Source organism: Rhea pennata, chromosome 5 (genome assembly GCF_028389875.1).
Source record: "Rhea pennata isolate bPtePen1 chromosome 5, bPtePen1.pri, whole genome shotgun sequence".
Lineage (NCBI taxonomy): Eukaryota > Metazoa > Chordata > Aves > Rheiformes > Rheidae > Rhea > Rhea pennata.
In genome coordinates, this window is record NC_084667.1 from 36,600,992 (window position 1) to 36,621,487 (window position 20,496).

The following is a 20,496-nucleotide window of genomic DNA, read 5'->3' on the forward strand; positions in this document are numbered from 1 at the left end:
GCAGGCAGGCTGACAGAAATAAAACATTACTTAAAGCTAAGTAGGCTTGTTAAGTATTGCTTTAAAGAAACTAGGCCCAAACACTTAGTGCACTTCCTGGCCATTTCAGTACTGCAGTAGAAAAGAATAAATGCTCAGACTTGCTAGGTATCTGTAATGATTCTAGCTTCTGAAAGTTCACAGTCATGACTCAAAAAGTGGAGGTTATGGGAACACACTTGTGAACTTTGATAAACCATACTCTATTTAACTTTCAGTTGACTCTAGGAGGCCATATTGAGAATACTTAATGTATCTTAAAATTTATAAACTACACAGAGCAGTGACTTGAAAGTATCTTCATTACTTTAAATTGCCCAAACTTAATAAGTACAAACATTCAATAGCTTAGGTGTTAGAAAAAAATAGATTTTAAAAACTGGAAAATTACAGCATTTAAGCAACTCGGATTTTCACAACAGCTTGTCTTTAAAAATAAGGGGTCTTTATTTGGGAGCTTTTAGCATCTGAAATACAGAAAAATCATGACCCAGCAGGGTGAGAGTGGGCCAGAAAAGGAATACAGAGAGAAAGCACAATGGAGTGAAATCAAGGACCATGGTGTATAGCAATAGTAAAGTTTACATTAGCAAATCCACTTTCAATTTGTCTTATGTTTTCAGTGCATAGAAATAAGGCAGGCCTGGCACACAGCAGCAATAAATCCATAAAAGTATTCTGCCAGCAAAGAAACATAAAAGACTCCTAGTAGGTATTAATAGAGCTGTGCTACTTTTCTCAATTTGAACAATTCTGAATTGCAAACCAAAATTTACATATTACAAGCTGACACAGGCTACATAATAAATCTTTTAACATGCAGAATATTCAGTATCTATCTATGGTAACACAACAAAGGGAGAAAATAAACCTGCCTGTAAGGTTTCCACGTGAATTTTTCTGTAGTCAGAAGCTGAACTTCTTGATTGCATCTTTTCCCTCCAAAAGCTCTATCAAAATTTTTGTTGTTATTCAGATATCACACAACAGCTCACAAAAGCTAGAGTTAAAGCAGAGGTACCTTGTGAACACACCCAAAATTTATTCTAATTAAAGTCTAGTCAACCTGCAAGAAAATATACAAACATTTCTCTAATCCACATACACACGTCGACTTTTTTCATCAGTCTGAACAATTTCCAATAGAGAAACTCCTATGAACAATGTTTCTGGATCACTGACAACACTTGGAATCCATCTTCCCTTGCATCATTCCAAAGGAAAACAAAGGTGCAATTAAAGACTCTGGAATTACAGGCCATATTCTAACTTTGTCTTTTATTTTATCTCAGGCATATTTTAGAACAACAGAAAAGACAGAACAGCTGTAGAAAAATGAAGGAGAACACTTTTGGTTTTACTCATAAGAGGACAGAAGGAAGGGAACAGTAAAAGCTAAAATTGGCTGACAAAGACAAAAGGCATTTTTTCAAAACAATAATAAGAAAATAATTACTCTTCCACAGCAAGAGTTACAAATTCTGTAAACAATTATTTCAAATTTAGAAATCTATACTGAAGTCTTCTACCCAACGAATAGCAGGCAAGTGAAAAAAATTATTTTTTACTATAGCCATGTTTGAATAGACTTAAACAGAAGGAGTAACCTGGTAGGAAAACAGGGTAGTGACAGACCTAATGACATGTCTTAAAAGCAAGAAAAACATGCTTGAACTTGATGCAGTCTAACAGGAGAGCCAAGGAAAGCATTTTTTTTTTTTTTTTTTTTTTAAAAAAAGGGGTAAGTAATGTAGTTAAAGCAGCAGGCAAAAGGTAGACTACCTATATGGGAACAGGGAGAGGAGGACAGGGAGGAAGAGTGCTAGAGCACTCTTAGAAAAGCCACAGTAACCCCTGCTGAGCGATAAGGGCTCAAACCAGAGGCTCTGTAAATTCTAGGGAGAGAGAGACAGGTCTTCAGCATTTTAGGGAAAGGGGGAATGAAGTGTGGGCACAGCTGGAATTTGGAGAGTAAGGAAAAGCAGAGATGATATCCCACTTCAGGAGAGGGCAGCAGACACAGGGAAGATAGGGCTAACATCAGCATTACACAGTGAGATTTTGAGAAGAAAAATCTCAGAAAAATCAGAAATCGTCACAACAAGCAAAATTTAATCGTAAGACACGAGAGACTCCAATGAACCACACTAGCACACAACACCGTCTGAAAGCAACACAGGCCTTAATTTCTGACATCGTCTGCTGTGCCCCGATTTGTGCTTTTGTCTACTGGTAACCTACAGCTTATCGCATCCCGGACAGACATGTTAGGGAAGCAGCAACAACTTTACCCAGGATTGCGCACTGCCCTGGCATCCTCCCCCGATGAGGTCATAGTCCTCAGCCATTACAATCCTCTCCACTGTAACTGTGTATCTTTAGCAGATGATTATTCTTCACCTGAAGTTAGGGGTAAATGAAACCACTAATGAGAGCTGAGAATCTGATGTAAATTTTGAATGAAGTGTTAGCACCAGCAGCGTTATCTGCATTGCAGTCATTTGATCAGCATACAGAGGCACTAGGATTCACATGCCAACAGGACCGACCTTCTGTTTGAAACAGTCACTTTAATTTAAGGTAGCTGTCCTCAGCATATGAGAAAGTAATAGTATTTTCCGTAAAGAACTGAAAAAAAAAAAAAATCGAATGTGTAAGTAACCATTCACAAGCATTCAAATTTAGGTTTATTTTCCCCAGGAAGATATCCTTCAGCAAGGTATTTTCACCTAGAGAAATTCTTCAAATGAATTACAGGACTGATGAAACCAGATTAACAACGTCATAAATCATACCTCTGTCAAAATAACAGCATTAAAAATGAGACTAAAAATAATCTACATCTTATTTCAATAGATACTATCTATATTTAACAATTTGTTATCATTCAAGTATTAGCTGACATTTATTCAAATTTAAACATAAATCACTGTATTAGTTATCTTTTTCCTGTAGTTAATTCTTATAAAAATAACAGTTTTGAGCTATGGTAACATCCTCATTTCTGATTTAATAGGAAATTCTGAATTTGCATAGAGAAGAAACTTGCAAGTTTGTTCCTTTCAAATCTTCTACCAGTACTTCAGGTATTTTTTCTGCAAATCAAATAGTAACCAAATCCTACAATTTACATTTCTCAATTTATTAACTAAATGCTGCACAAACTAGGACCACCCTTTATATTGCAGAATTTACTATGAGCCAATGTTTCTTTTACTAAGACTAGTAAGAACAGTATTTCTTCCTAGGCTCAATTTTTAAGATACGCTTAAGGTTAGTTTTGACAGTTCATTAAAAAAATATGAAGTAGCTATACTCTCAACAGTGTAGGATGATTCCTTGATGTATATTTTGCTACATAATCCACCCCCCCCCAAAATACATCAAGTAAATCTCAGAAAATCTTAAGCTACATTCTTGTAAGGATTTTTAAAAGATTCAAGAGGTATCTTACACAGTTATCATAAGCGCTAAGAGAAGCAATTACAGTTGTAAATCTTAAGAACCAAACTACTGAAGAAAGAACTGTAATACTTTATTAACTTAATTCTGTAAGTAGATTAGCTAACCACTGAGGCAAAAATGGTAACAGAAAGAAGAACTGAACAGAATTCTGAACACCCACTGTCACTTTGGAAAACAATGTGTAAATTTACATCCACCATAAGCACTCTAGATTAGTTTTGTTTCAGAACACACATGCAAAAATTCCTCTAAAGCAACACAGATGATGCAAACAGTCCAGGAAAAAACTGCCTTTTCATGCCAAAATCCTCAGAAAAAAGTATACATAAAAACTTATGTCGGAATCTCTAGTTATACTAGACGCTTTTTTTTTTTTTTTTTTTTTAATATAATAAAGAATATGTTAGCAAACAGCTGTCAGAAAAACCTAACACAGAACTTGTTGTAACTGGTTCTGCTGGCCAAATATCAATGTCATTAGAAGAACTACAATTACATTTCTCTGCAAAAAGAGCCTGAAATACCAGATATCGTAATGCAAACAAAAATATCCAAAGTTTCAGTCAGAAATAATTATGAAAAGTAAGTAATCCACATCATAGCTACTGCTTTGCATCAAATGTAGTTTATATTTTTGTCCCTTTTAAGGATGCTTAAAATAGCATTTTTATAATGCTCATATTTTTCCTCTTTTCTGACAGAATGATTTACAATGAATTGTTGCAATCTGCCAGTGCATTAATCTGATTACATGCTTACCATCAAGTGTAACCTGAGCCATGCTTGCAACCTGGGAAGAGACTCCGGGAGCCAGAAGGTAAGATGTGTAAGCAAACCAGCAGTGACACACATGCCTAAAGAAGGCAATAACCACTATCACTCAACACAGGCAAAACTGGCTCCACACCAGGGCAGTTTTGCAAGTGTTTAATGTTGGTGCAACACAAAGGTACTTGTGGTGTCAAAAGTTTGTGCTGAAGACGACAAGGCAGCACGTTCGTGCATGTGCTAATCTACTGGTCACCCACTTTTTAATTTCCAGTTAAGATCTGATGGAACATGGGAGATCAAAAGTAAATAAATAAATCTAAAAAGTGAGTAAAATAGATTAGGAGAAAAAAAGGGGGAAGGGTCGGAGAGAAAGAAAAGAGATCTCCTATAACTTTTTTTTGTTTTTTTTTAAACAAGAAACACATTCTTACCTAGTACTACTTTTCAAAGTAAGTGTTTGATGAAACTGGTACAGAAACTTCAATACTACTCCACACATTAATCAGCATCTCTCAATCAGGATTTGGCATTTGAATCTTCTGGACAAAATGTAGAAATGGTGATCTTGCAACCTGCTTTGTTTTTTAGTTTTCCTATTATTCTGTCTTCTCAGAAGAGCTGCCTGTACTTAAGATCTATTCCCTTCAAGCAAAACTTGTCAAGTTCAGTCTTGCTTAATGAGTTACTTTTTATCATGGGAAGCTTTTTAATGTGTTGTTTGTTCTGTCAAGCCCAAATAACTGCTGACAGTCTAACCATGAGGCCCCTTGGATTTTTTTTTTTTTTTTTTTTTTTTTGCTTAAAGCAATTACATAAAATTTAAACCATTGTAATATAAAAATAGCCTGTCCTCATTTTAAATATCACAGAGAATACAATATACAAAGTTGTCTTTACATTTTGATCATTTTCTCTCTTATTTAAATCAGAATTTAATACACGCCATTTTAGAATTAAGTGAGATGGACTAGTGAAGAAAGCTAGTGCTTCTCTTACTAGCTTTCTAGAGTCCCCCAAAAAGGAAATTTTTTTCCATCTAAAAAGCAGACTCTTATCTCTCGTATCAGTTATCTACATACTACAGTAGGCATACATAAAAATCAAATTTTATGGTGAAATATAGCTTCTAAGGCCCAGCAGAATTTTGTCAATTTGGTCAAAAATTTTGCCCTCTCCTTTCTTCTCCTCTTTCCCTACAAGAGGGGGAAAATAAAATGGTTGTGAAACACAAGAAAGAATAAAGAACACAGAACAGTGGATTTACTTATTCCAAGAAAATGAAATTCTAAATCTTCATCTTACACATGCATACTTCTGAAGATGCAGAACAACTTCATTCAATAGTTACATTAGGAGTTTGGTCAATGCTACTAAACAGGCAAACATGTACTAATACAATTTCTGCCCTTCATGTTATTAATTCTTGATTGATATTTGCCTGAACTCATTATTTCCTCAAACATTTCAGTTTAATTAAACTTGTCCGATTACGCTACAAAGTTTGGTAATTGTTTCGCTCCTTTAAAAGTATTCGCTTTCTCCCAATACTCTACAGCATGAAAATGATCAAGATTTATTTCTCTATCTAAAACAGAGCAGTAATTAAATAAATAAATGAGTACTGATTAAATACTAATATTTAAAGTGGGCAGTGGAGTAAGCTCCCTCTCTTTAATGGAAAAGCAGCAGCTTAATACTGCAAGATCTCTTTCCCCTTCCACGGTTAAATATCGTCAATTCATTCCCTAGTTTCAATTACAATAGCTTATTTAAAATTGCTATAACAGGAGGTAGTCTGCATTACTATGTTTTGAATTAAATGCACAGGTGTCTCCTCTTGAATTAACAAAATTACAAGATTTTATCAGGCTTTAAAAAAAAAAAAAAAAAGAGAGAGAGAGAGAGAGAGGAACAGTATAACAACATATATGATTAAGGAAATCTTAATCAACCTTTTCCTATGAAGTTGATTTCAGTAACCTTCCCTAGATGAAGCAATTCCACCTTTACAAAGGGCTGCAGAGGTCAGAAGTCATGCTGGACTTCTGATACTGGTTAGGCCAAAGGACTATGATAGCCTTGATAAAACCTATAAGAAAAAAGAAAAAACCCAAACTTTTCTACTTTAACTACTTAAAATGATAAAATCTCTAGACTATGCATAACACCCATGTCTTGACCACTAGGCATTTGTGCCAGAAATAACAATGTTCTGTCTAAAGAGGAATCTTATTATTAACAATATTACAGTCCATCAGCAAAACTCTAATTACACTGCAGAAACACTAGTAATCACTCCATGGCTGAGACAGGATTGAGTTTTGTATTTACATTAGAAAAATCCTATACTACTTTTCTTGTGAGGAAAGATCCTCCAAATTTAATCCAAATCCTCCAAAATTACAGCCGTTAAAAAAAAAAAAAAAAAACACACACACACAGTATGCCTAAGAGTTACATTCCAACTAAAAATAATAGTTTGAAGAAATTATCTCATGGCAGCAACTGCAGAATTATTGGTATCTATTCTATGTAGTTGAAACTCAATTAAATATGAGATAGAAGCAATACTCAATTTATTTTTGACTTAAGAGGCAAATAGAAAAAGAACAATGTTTTCTAAAATATGTACAATTAGCTAATTTCCCAGTGGAGCAGAAATCTTGGGCTTCTCTTGGCAGACATGCCTAAGACACTACATTCCTTCTTTTTCTTTGCAAACTAAAACCATACAGAGTTCTCCTAGCAGCCTAGGGGCAGTGGGAGAACATGGGCATCCTTAGGAAAGAGGCCTTTTGTCAGCCTTGGATAACTGCAGAGCAGAAGGGAAAAAAACTACCATATAAAATTTAACCACAGACTCCAGGTTTACATTTGTTGTTATGTATCTTAAATTATGGGAATCATAGGTAGTATTTTATTTGAATTTCTCTAAGAAAACCCAAATCTGTTAAAATTGAGAATGATAAATTACTTAAGGAAGTGTTTTTCAATCATGTGGAATACTACTTATGATGAAGATCTGAATCAGATCTTCTATGTGGTGGCATAAAACAAACAAGAAATTTGTAACCAGTTTCAGCATAAATGCTATTAATCCATAAAATTATCACCACTATGAAGTGTAATATAAATTTTGTCCAAATATGGAAATGCTCCCAAGAAACTGCAATTATGACTTGCACGGATACCAAAAATGAGTTACAATATAGCTCAAGAACAGTCACCAAGATAAACACTTCAATTACATAATTCCATAATCTACAGCAAACTATGAGACCATCCCATCCTAAGTGACCAACTTTAGGAAACTGTACCTTCAGCACCTGAAAGACAAAGTCTGATCAATATTATTACCAACCTTTAGAAAACAATTGACAAATAAAATGCTGATGGTGCATTTAGCCTGTTCTGAAGATCATCAATATACCAGACCACATCTCCACTCAATGACATGTCATTTCTCTTTACATGTAGCAGAAAACATAAACCATTCCAAACACCTATGTAATTCACACATGAAATTCTGACCTCTAGAAAATGAAACTTGTCTACCCAAAAGCTGAAGCTTTTCCAGATCTCTGTTCGAGGCTATGAAACCATCAATTTCATGCGATCCCAAATGGAGGCCACATCAGATGAATACATCTCTGCTAACACACAAACTTAGCATGATGAATACTAATCCTCCTCACTCCATGGCAATCACAAACCATTTATCATGAACTGTAGTCTCACTTACTGTTTCACTGTCTGGAAAACATTTAGTCACCAGAATGCAACAACTAAAATGGAATACAAATCATAATTCAGCCCCTCTCTGTAAGCCATGCTACTCCAACCAGAAATGGTTGTATTTTAAAAGATGATTTTGCTCTGTGGATGAGCTCTAAAATGGCTGCAGAAATACCTATTTTATACAGTCAGAGCTGTCAAGTTATCAATGGTTGGACAATACACAAAGTCCAAAGAAATGGTTGGACTAAGTAAAGAACCTCTATAAATACCAGAACAGAAACCAAGTGGCAAGTCAGAATGATTTAATGATGGCTAGAAAGAAAACCACCCAATTCTATACATGCAACATAGTATTTAATGATCTCTGTTCCAAACTACAGAAATGAATCATCTCATCTGAAAACTACTGAAGATGACCTTAATTCACATGCAGAAAAAATTTTTAAAAACAATAATGAAATGAGAGAATTAAACAAACAAAAACAGTGAAATGATGGGGAGCCAGAAGTAACTTCAATTTATCTTTATTCACAATAGAAAGGTAAGGACTTGGAACTCACTCACGTAATTACATTCTACTCAGAAGCTAACTGGAAACAAGAGAGTTAGGAGGCTGGCTCTGAGCATTTTGATCTCAAGGAGCAGGAAAGAAAAGGTGAGTGCTTCACTAACGTACCTTTGGAAAGAGGTTTTTATGTCAGCTACCATTTACTGAATATCCATCTTCTTTAACTTCCAACCTATCTATTTCTTTCATAATTTAAAAGGCCAGAGGAAAAAAAAAAAAAAAAGAAGAAAAAAGGAGAAAGGCTACTAGACTTCAGCATCCACCAAAATTAGGCCAAAGAACAACAATCAAGAGCAATCACTGCTGTTGACCTTAAATGGTTAACACCAGTTTCAATAAAACCCTGCTAGTACCTTCGACCAGACAGCCTGGTAGCCCTACTGATCCTTTTCCTGAGAGGAAAGCAGAGATACAAATACACAAATAAGTGCATGCGTTTATTTCAAGAATCGCAGAGAAAAGTGGTTAAAGGAACAACATGCGCAAGCACCTTTTTTTTCCCTATTCACAAATGATTCTTTACCACTTCAGCCTTACAAAACTAACCAGCACCACTGTACAATCTACAGTTTATGAAGATTATCTGCTGGGTACATTCTCTGGATATGAACATGTTAACAATTTACTCTCTTACTCTATGCTTCAAATGGACTACAGAACGATGAGTAATAGCACAAAACTCCTGCTCCAACTGAGATTTTTCCCTCCCTTTGTTATTGTTGCAGTAGGAGAAGCAGGGACTTCAGACGTAGATACAATAAACAGAGATTACATTCCTTTATTAAGGTGTGCCGGAAACCTGAGATCTTCCGGCCACAGAGGTATTGTAACACATTCTCTCTAATTATTATGCAGTATTACCATCTTCCACAGTAGAAACAGTAATTTCTTCATTAAAATTCAACCCTTTCTCCATAAAAATGTTCCACAGCACTCCTGGAAAAAAATTTTTTTAATAGGACTGTTGAACCAAAGAGACAACCAATAAGAAGCGTGTAGCATTAAGCTTTACCATAGCATTAGCATTTATCACCTTTCCACATGAGTACATTTTTGTGAATTGTTAAGTTTTAAAAGCAGAACTACAGTAGAAATATCTGTCTTTATTCATCTTATCCAATTCTGGAATAAAATACTTAAAATGATCCATGGCTTCCATAAATTGTGTGATAAGTTACAACTCCCAGCAACATAAATATCTAATTCCTAATAGATGACTGAAATATCCAAAAATATATCTCAGTTTAGAAGTCTGAAGCTACAACTTAATTCTTCCAAATAGCAACATTCTCAAAACATTTAATATCTTAATCAAAAATATTTGCTTTGAATAAATGTAGACTTTGAAAATCTAATTACACATATTTTAAGTGATTACAAATCACTTTAAAACTGTATATATGTTTTTCACCTCAATTCTATGATTTCATTATTTTTTTCCCCACAAAGAAAAACAAATTTTTGTTTCCATTTGCAACACAAGCACCATCCTACAGCTTTATATGCCAGCACATTAAAAAGATAAAACTGAAAACACGATATACCTGCATGATACCTGGTAGAACGGATATCCTGGTAGAGGAACAGAGTTTGAAAATCCAGACCGACTTGACATTGCCTTCAGATACGGTATCCACTTAAATCATTTCCATATTCCACATGTTAATTCCTTATAAACAAAAAAAATGTGTGTGTGTGCATGTGTGTGTATCCATCTGTGCATTTCTTTAGAGCTAACTAAAAAGAAACCAAGTACACATTCACAGGTCTTGAAAATTCTGACTGCACATTAAACTGCTTCCTCAGTAGTGAAATTCCTAAAAGCCAACACCCTCATGACATCACATACTACAAAATCATAAACATGCAGTTGTTTCAGTAAAGCAAGGACAGCTCGTTGTTTTTGACTCGACATAAAATCCTGCACTGCATTCTTGAAAGCACAGTGCCTTTCAGGCTGGAGAAAGGCAGAAAGACCTGCTGTCTGAAACAGCAGCCTGGCTTTGGCAGGCAGCCAGCAACCAGCAGAACTTATTGCCAATGCCGCAAATCCCTCCTATCAGCCAACAAAGATCAAGACTGCAGGTGAAACATCATTTTAGACCGTGACAAGAATTTCCTTGAAAATGCATAAGATCCATGACCTTGACCTTAATGACAATTTTTTTCCTAATTTCAGTTAAATACACAATGCATACTATTGTTTTATCAGCGATATCAAATCACATTACTGCACATCACCGCAGTATGAAAATCATTCTGAGTTTTTCCCTCTGCTACAGAAGAACGATATCGCACTACACCCACAACTACAAGGAGGCAGGAGGGAAGAATATGATGTGGAATTTTAAGTCACAGTTTATTTCTATGCTAAACAGCTTAAATAATTACGTGTGAGTATTCTACTAGTATTTTACTATAACATAAATAAACCAAAGAAATATCAAGCGCAAGATTTCTTGTGATATACAGTACATAGGTAAGTTGCATGGAAGTTTATTTTATGCATGCCTTCCTTAGGAAAGGAAAAAGACAACTGAAAAGCTGGAAAAATGTGAGTAGCCATAGTACAGCCTAGTGATATGACTAATGTCAAATATAATTAAATGATTTCATATCAACAGTAACCATATGGTAAAGAATTTGTACAGTATCCTCATACGAAGACTTGCTTAAGGTTTTGCAAAATACTGAATAGGACAGGTTATATAATTTGTTTCATTATCTGTGGTAACTGCACAGGAGAACATTAAAATATTGGATTTAATGCATTCACACCATGACATATTATTTATATTTTACCTCTCAGGTTTGTGAAAAGACTAGATCAGTTTCACTTAAGTTTATTATGAGTTGCTAGTAAATATCTCAGTCATTAATACAATGGTATAAAACTTAGTGGCTATTCCAGATAACTTTTAAAGACTCACTTAAAAGAATGGGAGCTTGTTCTTCTACCTTAGTTTTCTCTTAAATTAAATCTGATCTCAGCAAGCTGTTTGGTTTCTTGTTCACATCCACATATGAGGTTAGAGGAACCTCTGACTAAATCAGCTATTTTTTAATACTGTAACAGTACTTTAACAGTACTATGAGGTTTTACATTGGCTAGTATCTGCCAGTAGATTGCTAGTATCCGGGTGTAGAAAAGTGGACTTTTCTTGTGAAACTTGTTATCAACATTTCATACGCGCGCTTGCATGCAGATTAATGTGCAGATTCCACGGGCCACTGTAGCATCCAGAAAGAACCCCTTTCTGAAGTCCTATAAAAATTCCAGATTATTACAACCATAAGAAAGTTTGCCCAGAGAACTGATTTATCTTGCTAGCCCAACTGATAGGGTTGGAAAACAGACACGCTTTCAGGCAAAATAATTTTGCAGAACTTTTTATACCTATCATGGCAGTAGAGAAAAAGCTTGAAATGCAATTCAAGCAAAAATGGTGTGATATCAGCTGAATTTTATAGTCTTGAAAAGTAATCTTTAAAAACCTCTCTCAAGTATAGCATAGAGTATTAATTCCAAACACAACTACTCTCAAAACACGTACAGATAACCTCAAATAGATTGAATGTAACAGATGATTTGGCCAAGTCTGGCAGAGTTTTCTCTTCCTCTCACATGCATGCTACTTCTTGCTGTTATGGTAAATGCTCTTAGTTTTCATCCATATTTCTATAGTTGTTTCTTGACATATGGCACAGGGCCCAGCTATGCTGCTGTGGTTGGCCCTGACAAATCATCTTGTGCGTGTGACTCTAAAATAGGTAAATTTCTATCCTGTGCGTCTGTTCATTTTTATTTGGTGCCTACCTACACTGATAATCACAGCATGTTAGAACCCCATTAACACATTTATGCAATAATTCTCAGCATAGAATGATTCTGATTAGTCCCAAACAGGACTTAGGGCATTTCCCTTTGACTTGCTATCTGAAGAGAATCTTAGTGTTAAGTCATCAGATCACAGGCTTACAAGCCAGGAGTCTTAGAGCCTGCTGTTGACTTGCTATGCAAAGCATTTTGTTTTGCAAAAGTCACTTAGTTCCTTAATGCCTAGCTTATCCATGTAATAAGGAAAATACTGACTGGCAGCAAAGCGAGGTTAAACTTACTTTTTTTTTTTTTTTTTTTTTTTTTTGTAATTAAGCACTGAAATCCTTTGATTAAAGATTTATAAAGGGATAAAATAGCTGTAGTATTCTGAGGAAAAAAAAAAGTGGGGGAATATTCAGAATAGAGCTTTCTTTTTGTATCCTGCTCCTAATGGAAGAGTTCTGCAGAACCGAAGAATTCTGCAGAATTCTTCATTTATAATTATCACACCAGTTCAGTGATTTGGAAACAGGAAGGGAATTTGTGGGTTAGAGGGAGAGAGAGGAAGATAAAGTCTGGTAAGAACCAAAAAAACACCTCCACACAAGGATACACATCATTTGTCTAGTGCCTCTAACTTCTTTCTGCAAGCAAGCTTGATTATAGTGCAAAACTACTACTACTGGGATCCACATTTACTTGCCAAACACCACCACCAATAAAAAGAGTCAAATGGGTTTCATTCCAAATGCAGACACAATCATTTGAATTTTACTTCTGTGTTTTAGTGTCAGAAAAACTGGGGGGGGGAGGGAGGGAGGAGAACACTAGTATTGCTTGGTATAGCAGACTGTGTACTACTTACTACCTGATTAGAACAAAACCAAACAAAGAAAATAAGCTGGAGGCACCAAAACTATGCGTTCCAGAAGTCAAAATGGTCTTAATTATTAAGCAACTGACCTGCTAGCATTTAATGCTGCTAATTGAAAATATACCTAATACAGTAACTAAGGTGTAACTGCACTTTGAAAAGCCATGATGAAAAACTAGAGATTTTTTCTTTTAACGTATCCTATTTGGACAAACCTTCATTTACTTTTGAATCATCTAACCAATTTTAGTTATTTTGACGGACGACTAGAGAGCTAAAAAATAAACATCTCACAGATTTCCTGACAACAGGGCATAGAAAAAAGGGGGAATCCCAATTACTGATCTTGTCAAGAGAAAAGCGACAGCCTGAACTCACTCTTCATTAAACACCAAAAAAAGGACAGAAAGATGACTGGGAAAACCAACACTTTGACCACAAAAAAGCTTCAGTAGAGGTTTAGATTGTGTTAAGCATCACAGAAAACAATTTTGAAACAAAACTGTTAAATAAGCAGATGCAGAATCAAGAGGCTTATTGCTGTTTCCAGACAGGTACCTAGTGAAAAATAAAGAAAAGTGAGCAACCTTTAAAAGAAAGCACGCAGTATGTGAAGATGTTTGTACTTTTATCTCAGTTAAACCAGGTTCTTCAAAGCAAAAGTTGCATGCACCTTTTCCTCCCCTCTCCTAGCCCCTTTCCAAGCTTTAAAATTTGCCCTGTTTACTTGCCCTCCTAATACCTAGTTTCTCTGTTTACCTTTCAGTAGCTTTCAATTCCTCCAAGCCCTCTTTTCCTCCTCTTCTCCACCTCCATGAACTATTTCCAGTAAAAGGTCTTCTGTTAAGGCAGGTTCCTTAGTATATACATAACATTATCCAGGTAGGTCTATTCAACAAGCTTGTTCAGCTTGATAGTTCATTTATCTAGTCCCATTTAAAAGAGGGCCCTTTAGGGTGAAATAGGTCCTCTGCTCAAGGTTGCTAGAGCAATACTCTTTACTAATGTGTTGCAAAGCAAAAGGAGGCATGTGGCCATCTGTAAAACCTGGAGCAGTGAAAAGCCAAAACAGAAGCTCTTACATCTGGAAAGAATCATCACCCACACAGCTCTTGTGCAATGGTGAGTTTTACACTCCTGCTTCCTCACTCTTGGCACGTAATACCTTTGAAGATTTTTTTTTAAATGAAAAACAAAATTTCTGTTTTAAGTTACAACATTTATTTTCCGCTAGCTTGTTTATTCTGAATGTAGAAAACTGGACAGGTAACTAAGAAGTTGGGAGTGAAAAACTAAGCTCGTAAGTCAAAATAAGCCATTTAAAGAGCCTTGTGCCGTAAAGGCCAAATAAGTTTGACAGAATTATTTCACTCAGTTGGCATTTTGGGTATGTTTTACCACCAGATGTTTTAACAATCAGTCATGAATTCTCAATGGCTTTCACAAATATTGCATGATAGTAAACTAATTCTGAATTTAAAAAACAGCAATCTTGACCTATTTTTCAGGTAACCAATGCATGCTTCTTCAGTGAGCATTCAGGTACACAGTTCATGGTGGCCAACGATTCCCAAAATACAGCTTCATGAGCAACCGAACAAGGCTGGCATCCTGCCGATCGGAGAGAGAACCCTATCCTGTTGAACTGAAGCAGTGAATCTTCTTCTCTGCAAACCTACAATCACAAGTTGCTAAACAGCTACATACTGTTCTCAGCCAGGCCATTCTGTCCTACGGCTGCATAAATTTGTCCACAATGGTTTGCAGAATGAGCGAGAAAAGTCCCACTTGCCAACACAAAGCTTCCAGATGTTTGCTGGGGCAGAAGAACACTTGAACTGTAAATTAAGCTGGTACAAGTCATGAAACTTCACAGAAGCAAAGCCACTGACAGTGACATAGATAGGAAGAGGCAAATACCCTCCTTAGACCTTGCCAATCTCTCTAAGAGCAACCCCAGTTGACCCAATCAGCCACAACTAACCTGCAACTGGAAGCTACTAACTTCCAGAATTCAACCGTCATGCTGTCAACAGTCAGAGGAATGCACACGCTATCTGTTGAGCTAGATGAACTTTGCACATGGACAGTATGTATTATACCTCTTTGAACTTAACCTGCCAGAGATTACTTAAGCTTTGGGTTGATGATCTCATCCCCAGTGCAAGCAGAAAACAAGAAACTCGACCACCACATTCCTTCTGTATCACCCACATGACACAAAGTAAATATACTTTCTGGCCACACTCATTACCAGCAATCAGTCATCTGCCAGCAAACTCAAAGAGAAAAACCTCGGCTGCGGGAAAGTAAAAGCTTCACAAGCTGCAGCACAGGCTGTGACACCGTGTTACATCACGCAAATCTGTTCAGTTGGGCACCTTCTCACACCGGCTTTGGAAGTGGGGGGCTAGAGATTAAACTCTTCTTTCCCCAGCACTGCAGCACACACAAAGCAGTGGGGCTGCCACCCACAATACACTAAGGAAGTTTGGGGCTGGTATACCAGTCTGGAAGAGAAAGCTTACAGCATCTATGTGCTTGAAAAGGACTACCAGAGCTGCAAATCTGCCAGTAACATTTCTGGCCAGAAAGAGCCGAGAATTCCAAAGCAGAACAGAAACAAACAAGCCCCAAACTAACCAGAACCCCATCTACTTCCTGGTAGAATTTCAGATTGATCCATCTGTACAATACTTTTCCAAACAGTTCCAGGAGCACAGATTTTTACAGCATATACCAGCTACTGTCTACCTTCCAAATACTGTTTGGGAGTGATGATTCTTTTTGTGCACTGGACCTCTGAACGTAAGAGCGCAAATCTCATCTGCTGTGGAATCAGTAGCTGTTCCACATTTCAGTTCAAAGCAAATAACAGAATCAAATTACATTATCTCACTGCATGAAATAAATCTATAGTCTTAAATCTGAAACAATTCATCTGAAAAGTGTTATTTTGCATTTGTGAAGACATGACATTACTACATAATAAATACGCAGGATCTGAAATAGGATTAAGCTAGTTTTTCCTACCTGCTTAGAAATAAGTATTTGATGCTAGATGACATGAGAATATCAAACAGAAAAATAAGCAAAATGACTGAATTCAAAAGTTGAGACAGTCTATAAGGTTTAAAGGAATAATATTTTGATAAAAACTATCAGAAAATACAGTATTTCACTGTGTACATATGCAAGTAAATTGCACTAAATTGATTAAATAGTCATTTACAAATACATGTAGAAACCACTGGCTTTTAGAATGCTGATACTATAGTAGTTTTTAAAAATCACTTAGAATGTCGAAGACAGCTATGGGTTCCTCATACTCCAAATAAATCTTAATTTACTTGAGCTACCAGAAGGTACAAGTCTGTCTTTGCCACAGACACACTCATATTAACAGACTAAGCAGATGTCTACTTAATGGCATCCAAACTTCAGTTTGCTGCCCCCGCATGAGGGCTCCACAGTATATAACGTACATCTCACAGGCTTGCAACTAAGGAAGGGTGAGTTTGTTTCTCATCCTCAGGATAAAACAAAGTTTTCTATGGAAGAAAACTGTCATGATGCCTCTTTTTACATTAAAGGTAAGTAAGTACTTCATGTTAAGAGCCCTGATAAAAGCTACTTACCCAAAATTGCTACCAATAAATTGTAAATAATACCGCGCAAAATGTGCAAAGTACATACCAGCTTATAGAAAAGTTTTAAACTTTAACAAAAATGAAATTCAGTCATTTCAAAGTTTGTAAGCTGTTTAATTCAATGTGCCTCAAATGAAAGAGTAAAAAGAAACTGTACAGTATACAAACCCCTGAAGTCTGGATGATAAAGGAAAACACTTCTAAAACAAGCTTTCTAATTAAGGCTTCTAAACCAGAGCTGGCTTGCATTCAGTTAATATCATTGTTACAAGTAATCTGAAATATTCTTGATAAAATATTTTTAGTATTGCTACTATTTGACTCCAGCATATTCAAACCAGCTGAAGGTCATTATGAGGATAAAAAAAAAAAAAAAAAAAAAAGCAAGCAAGCACCAGCAAATGAAAGGTAACAAATTGATCTGTAGAATTACACACAAAATTAAGCTTGATCTTTTATATCAGCTGAAGGTTATTCCTTTGTTTATAGTAATTTATTATAATCTGAACATTTAAAAGAAACAGATCAAACTCATCTGTCAGTTGTTGTATTAAGTCTAGTGAATTCTACTGATTTGCCCCCCCAGGCACACCTGCACTTCTAAAAGCAGAGTGGGCGTTTTTTGCTTGTAAGACAGGAAGGTTGTATACATAGTTTTAAATAAGCTTTTGTCATCTTGGTCTCCCTGAAAATACATTTCATTTGTTTAAGTAGACAGATAGCACTATTCATTATACTTTTATTTGTTCACTGCACCTGAGAGTTTTAATTTATATAGCAAAACATTTTCATTTGGTAGGTCAATCCATATGCCAGTAAACAGCAATTCAGCAAACAAAACTAGAGTTAAATCGAACCTATTATCTGAAATTCAAGTGTTTCATATTCTTCTGTTTCAACTGTCAACTGCTTAACTCTTAAGTTTTAAAAAAAGAAATTTTTTTTAAAATAACTTTTTTAAAAAGAGAACTATTTTTATTATTTAATTTTGATATATTCTTTATCATGTAGTTTTCATCTCAGGAAAAAAATAATGCTCATGAATTCTTTAAACTGTTATGCTCTTTTGTTTTCCATCATAATACACACTCTTGAAATGGAAGAAATTAAACTTAACTATGAAATAATGCAATATATAATATCTCATCACAGTCACACTTACAAAATAAATGGGCCACAGAGAATTCTAAAAAATATACAGATTTATAGAAATCAAAAAAGTTAAACATCTAACATGGCATGTCAAGTGTGTAAAGGAAGAGTGGCCACATGCTTTCCAAAGACATGGGAACCATTACTAAACAAAACAAAAACAGCAACAACCACCACCACACACACAACACGACCAGGACCTTCTCTAACACACACACACACACATATACAAATAAAAGTCATTAATTGTATTTTGATTCATCTTCCAAATCCTATGAAAGAAATCATGTTTACAACAACTGAGCAACTTTAGGTTCTCTGTCAAAAAGCAAAAAACTGTATTTCTTCTCCTAAGAATGACAAAGATAAAAATGTAAAGGATGTAGGCTCAAATCTGGAAAACAATAAAACTTAGTCATTGTAAGAAGTAACTAGGTATATTCCAAGATAGGGCATGTTTTCACTGAACTTTGTAACCGAGCTTCTGTTTGCACAAGCACTCTAATTACTTCAGAAGGCATTAGAAATACTTTCACTCTCTTCATCACTCTTAATAAAACCTACTTAAACACTTTTGAAATAATGAAAATATTTATTCAGTTTGATAAGAATCAATCATCAGTTTGAAGGCAAAGTCTGCAATGAGTCCCACCCTTCTCTCGTCTGTATCCCTCCCCCCCCCCCCCCCCAAACGCGGACTCCAAGTACTGCGAGACTCTCAGAGTGTTAACAGTATGTGCCAGGAATATCCAATGCAAACTGCCCTATTTACTTCACATAACAGCCCTCAACTTTCAGGCAGGTATTCTAATCACAAAGTGAACTTTGAAAAACATGACACTAAATAAACACTGCACACCTAAAGTTAGAGTGTAAAACTCAAGAAAGATTGGTTAAGAGTTCACTACAAAATTCTTACACTAATTCAGGCATTTAGTACATAAAACATGAGAACAGAGGATTTGAAACAAACCACTACAATCTTCTTGCAAGGACTGAACAATACATACCTATGATAACACTTTTTCATAGCAGTATTTATGGACCATCAGCTTCAGCTGGTCATTAACCATTTTCACAGCTAAGCCTGAAATATTGATGAACATTTAAAAGTGAAGCACAGTCATTAAAAGAACTGAGCTTCCCCTTTCCCTATTTGCTTGTGTGTGTGTGTGTGTGTGTGTGTGTGTGTGCGCGCGCGTGTGTATGCGCGCGTGTGTGTGCGTGCGCGGACGCGGGGGGGTGGGGAACATTAACGTCTCCACTTCTCTCTTTCAGCCTGGAAACTAGGAAAGTGGGAGGGCAGAGGAAAGAAAGGGGAGCAAAAATGCTTAGAGCAGAATACCGCCTACTGCACCATCATCATCATTTCTACCCAACAGATCATCTACACATAGAAAAAGAACTAAAACTGGCTTCCGTAACGGTTTAGATAAGCCAGTCTGAACAATCGAAATTAAACAAAGAGAAACAAACATACTTGGCGTGTTTATGTAACTGATGCAAATTTGAACATTTGATGTTGGTTGATTTTACACCGGTTTAAAAACTGCTTGCTCCTGGAGATGCCCTAGCATGACCACATCCATTTAACACTACCATTTGCTCCCATACTTATTCAGGATAAAGGCAATATAAATATCAAACGCCATACCAACTGTTTATGATATTATTTCCCAGACTATTCCTAAAAATAGGAAATAAGACATTTTAATAGAGTTGAATCATTTTAGTTAATTCTCCACAATAGTCCTTGGCCACACAACTCTGCTGAGACAACAGAAGCTTTGCATAATCATATTTAAAGACAATCATTTCTTCTCATCTAGAACAAGATAATCATGTTGTTAAGCCAAATTAAGTATCATCTTTCAAGAAAATATCACTTTCTAAATTAGTAACTCTAATGCCAAAATAGCTATTGCAAGCATGATTTTAATGGACAATCTTATAGAACTGTAACACTTTTGGAATGGATAGACTAAATGTGTAGATTTCTCCTCAGAAGCACGAAGCAAAAATTTCTTCAGTTCTGTGAAGTATTATTTATTGAGAGGCCCGATTTCTACTTTAAAGTAAAGCAACCAAATTATCAGAAATCACTGTACTTTATTTTAAAACTGTTTTAAATCAGGCCCTTAAAAAAAAAATCACTTTTTACTCCTTATCACAGAAGGATTTATTTTCTATTCACCTCAATGTGTTTAAAGATTTTTGGAAAATGAACACACAAAACAATCAAAAAACTCACACTAGGGCTGCTCTTGGTAAATCAATGAATTTTGTCTTAACAACTGCCCATTTTAAAATAATTATGTAACATTTTATGTTAATTGAAGTAGTTCACACTGTTTCTATGAATTTGCCTTTCAGCTCTTCCCAAAATATCTAGTTACAAGACAAGTGTTTGACTTACAGT

The 20,496-nt window shown here is 35.7% G+C and overlaps 1 protein-coding gene and 1 long non-coding RNA gene across 7 annotated transcripts in view; one reads left to right on the forward strand and one right to left on the reverse strand.

Annotated features, from left to right (window-relative positions):
• PLEKHA7 (pleckstrin homology domain containing A7) overlaps positions 1-20,496 on the reverse strand; it is a 147,003-nt gene that overhangs the window by 87,398 nt on the left and 39,109 nt on the right. Inside the window, exon 1 of one of the 6 annotated variants that reach the window (XM_062575943.1) lies at positions 19,088-19,227. The exons of 2 other annotated variants lie outside the window; for them this stretch is intronic. In XM_062575943.1, the coding sequence (XP_062431927.1) occupies positions 19,088-19,107 (20 nt within the window). In that variant the 5' untranslated portion in view covers positions 19,108-19,227. Of the gene's footprint in view, positions 1-10,125; positions 10,560-14,034; positions 14,293-19,087; positions 19,228-20,496 lie in introns of those variants that run through there. 3 more of the 6 variants (XM_062575945.1, XM_062575942.1, XM_062575944.1) reach the window with 3 other exon arrangements.
• On the forward strand, positions 10,528-16,284 carry LOC134140582 (uncharacterized). The gene is made up of 2 exons (XR_009958433.1): positions 10,528-10,974; positions 14,784-16,284. It is a non-coding gene; the product is annotated as an uncharacterized LOC134140582 (long non-coding RNA).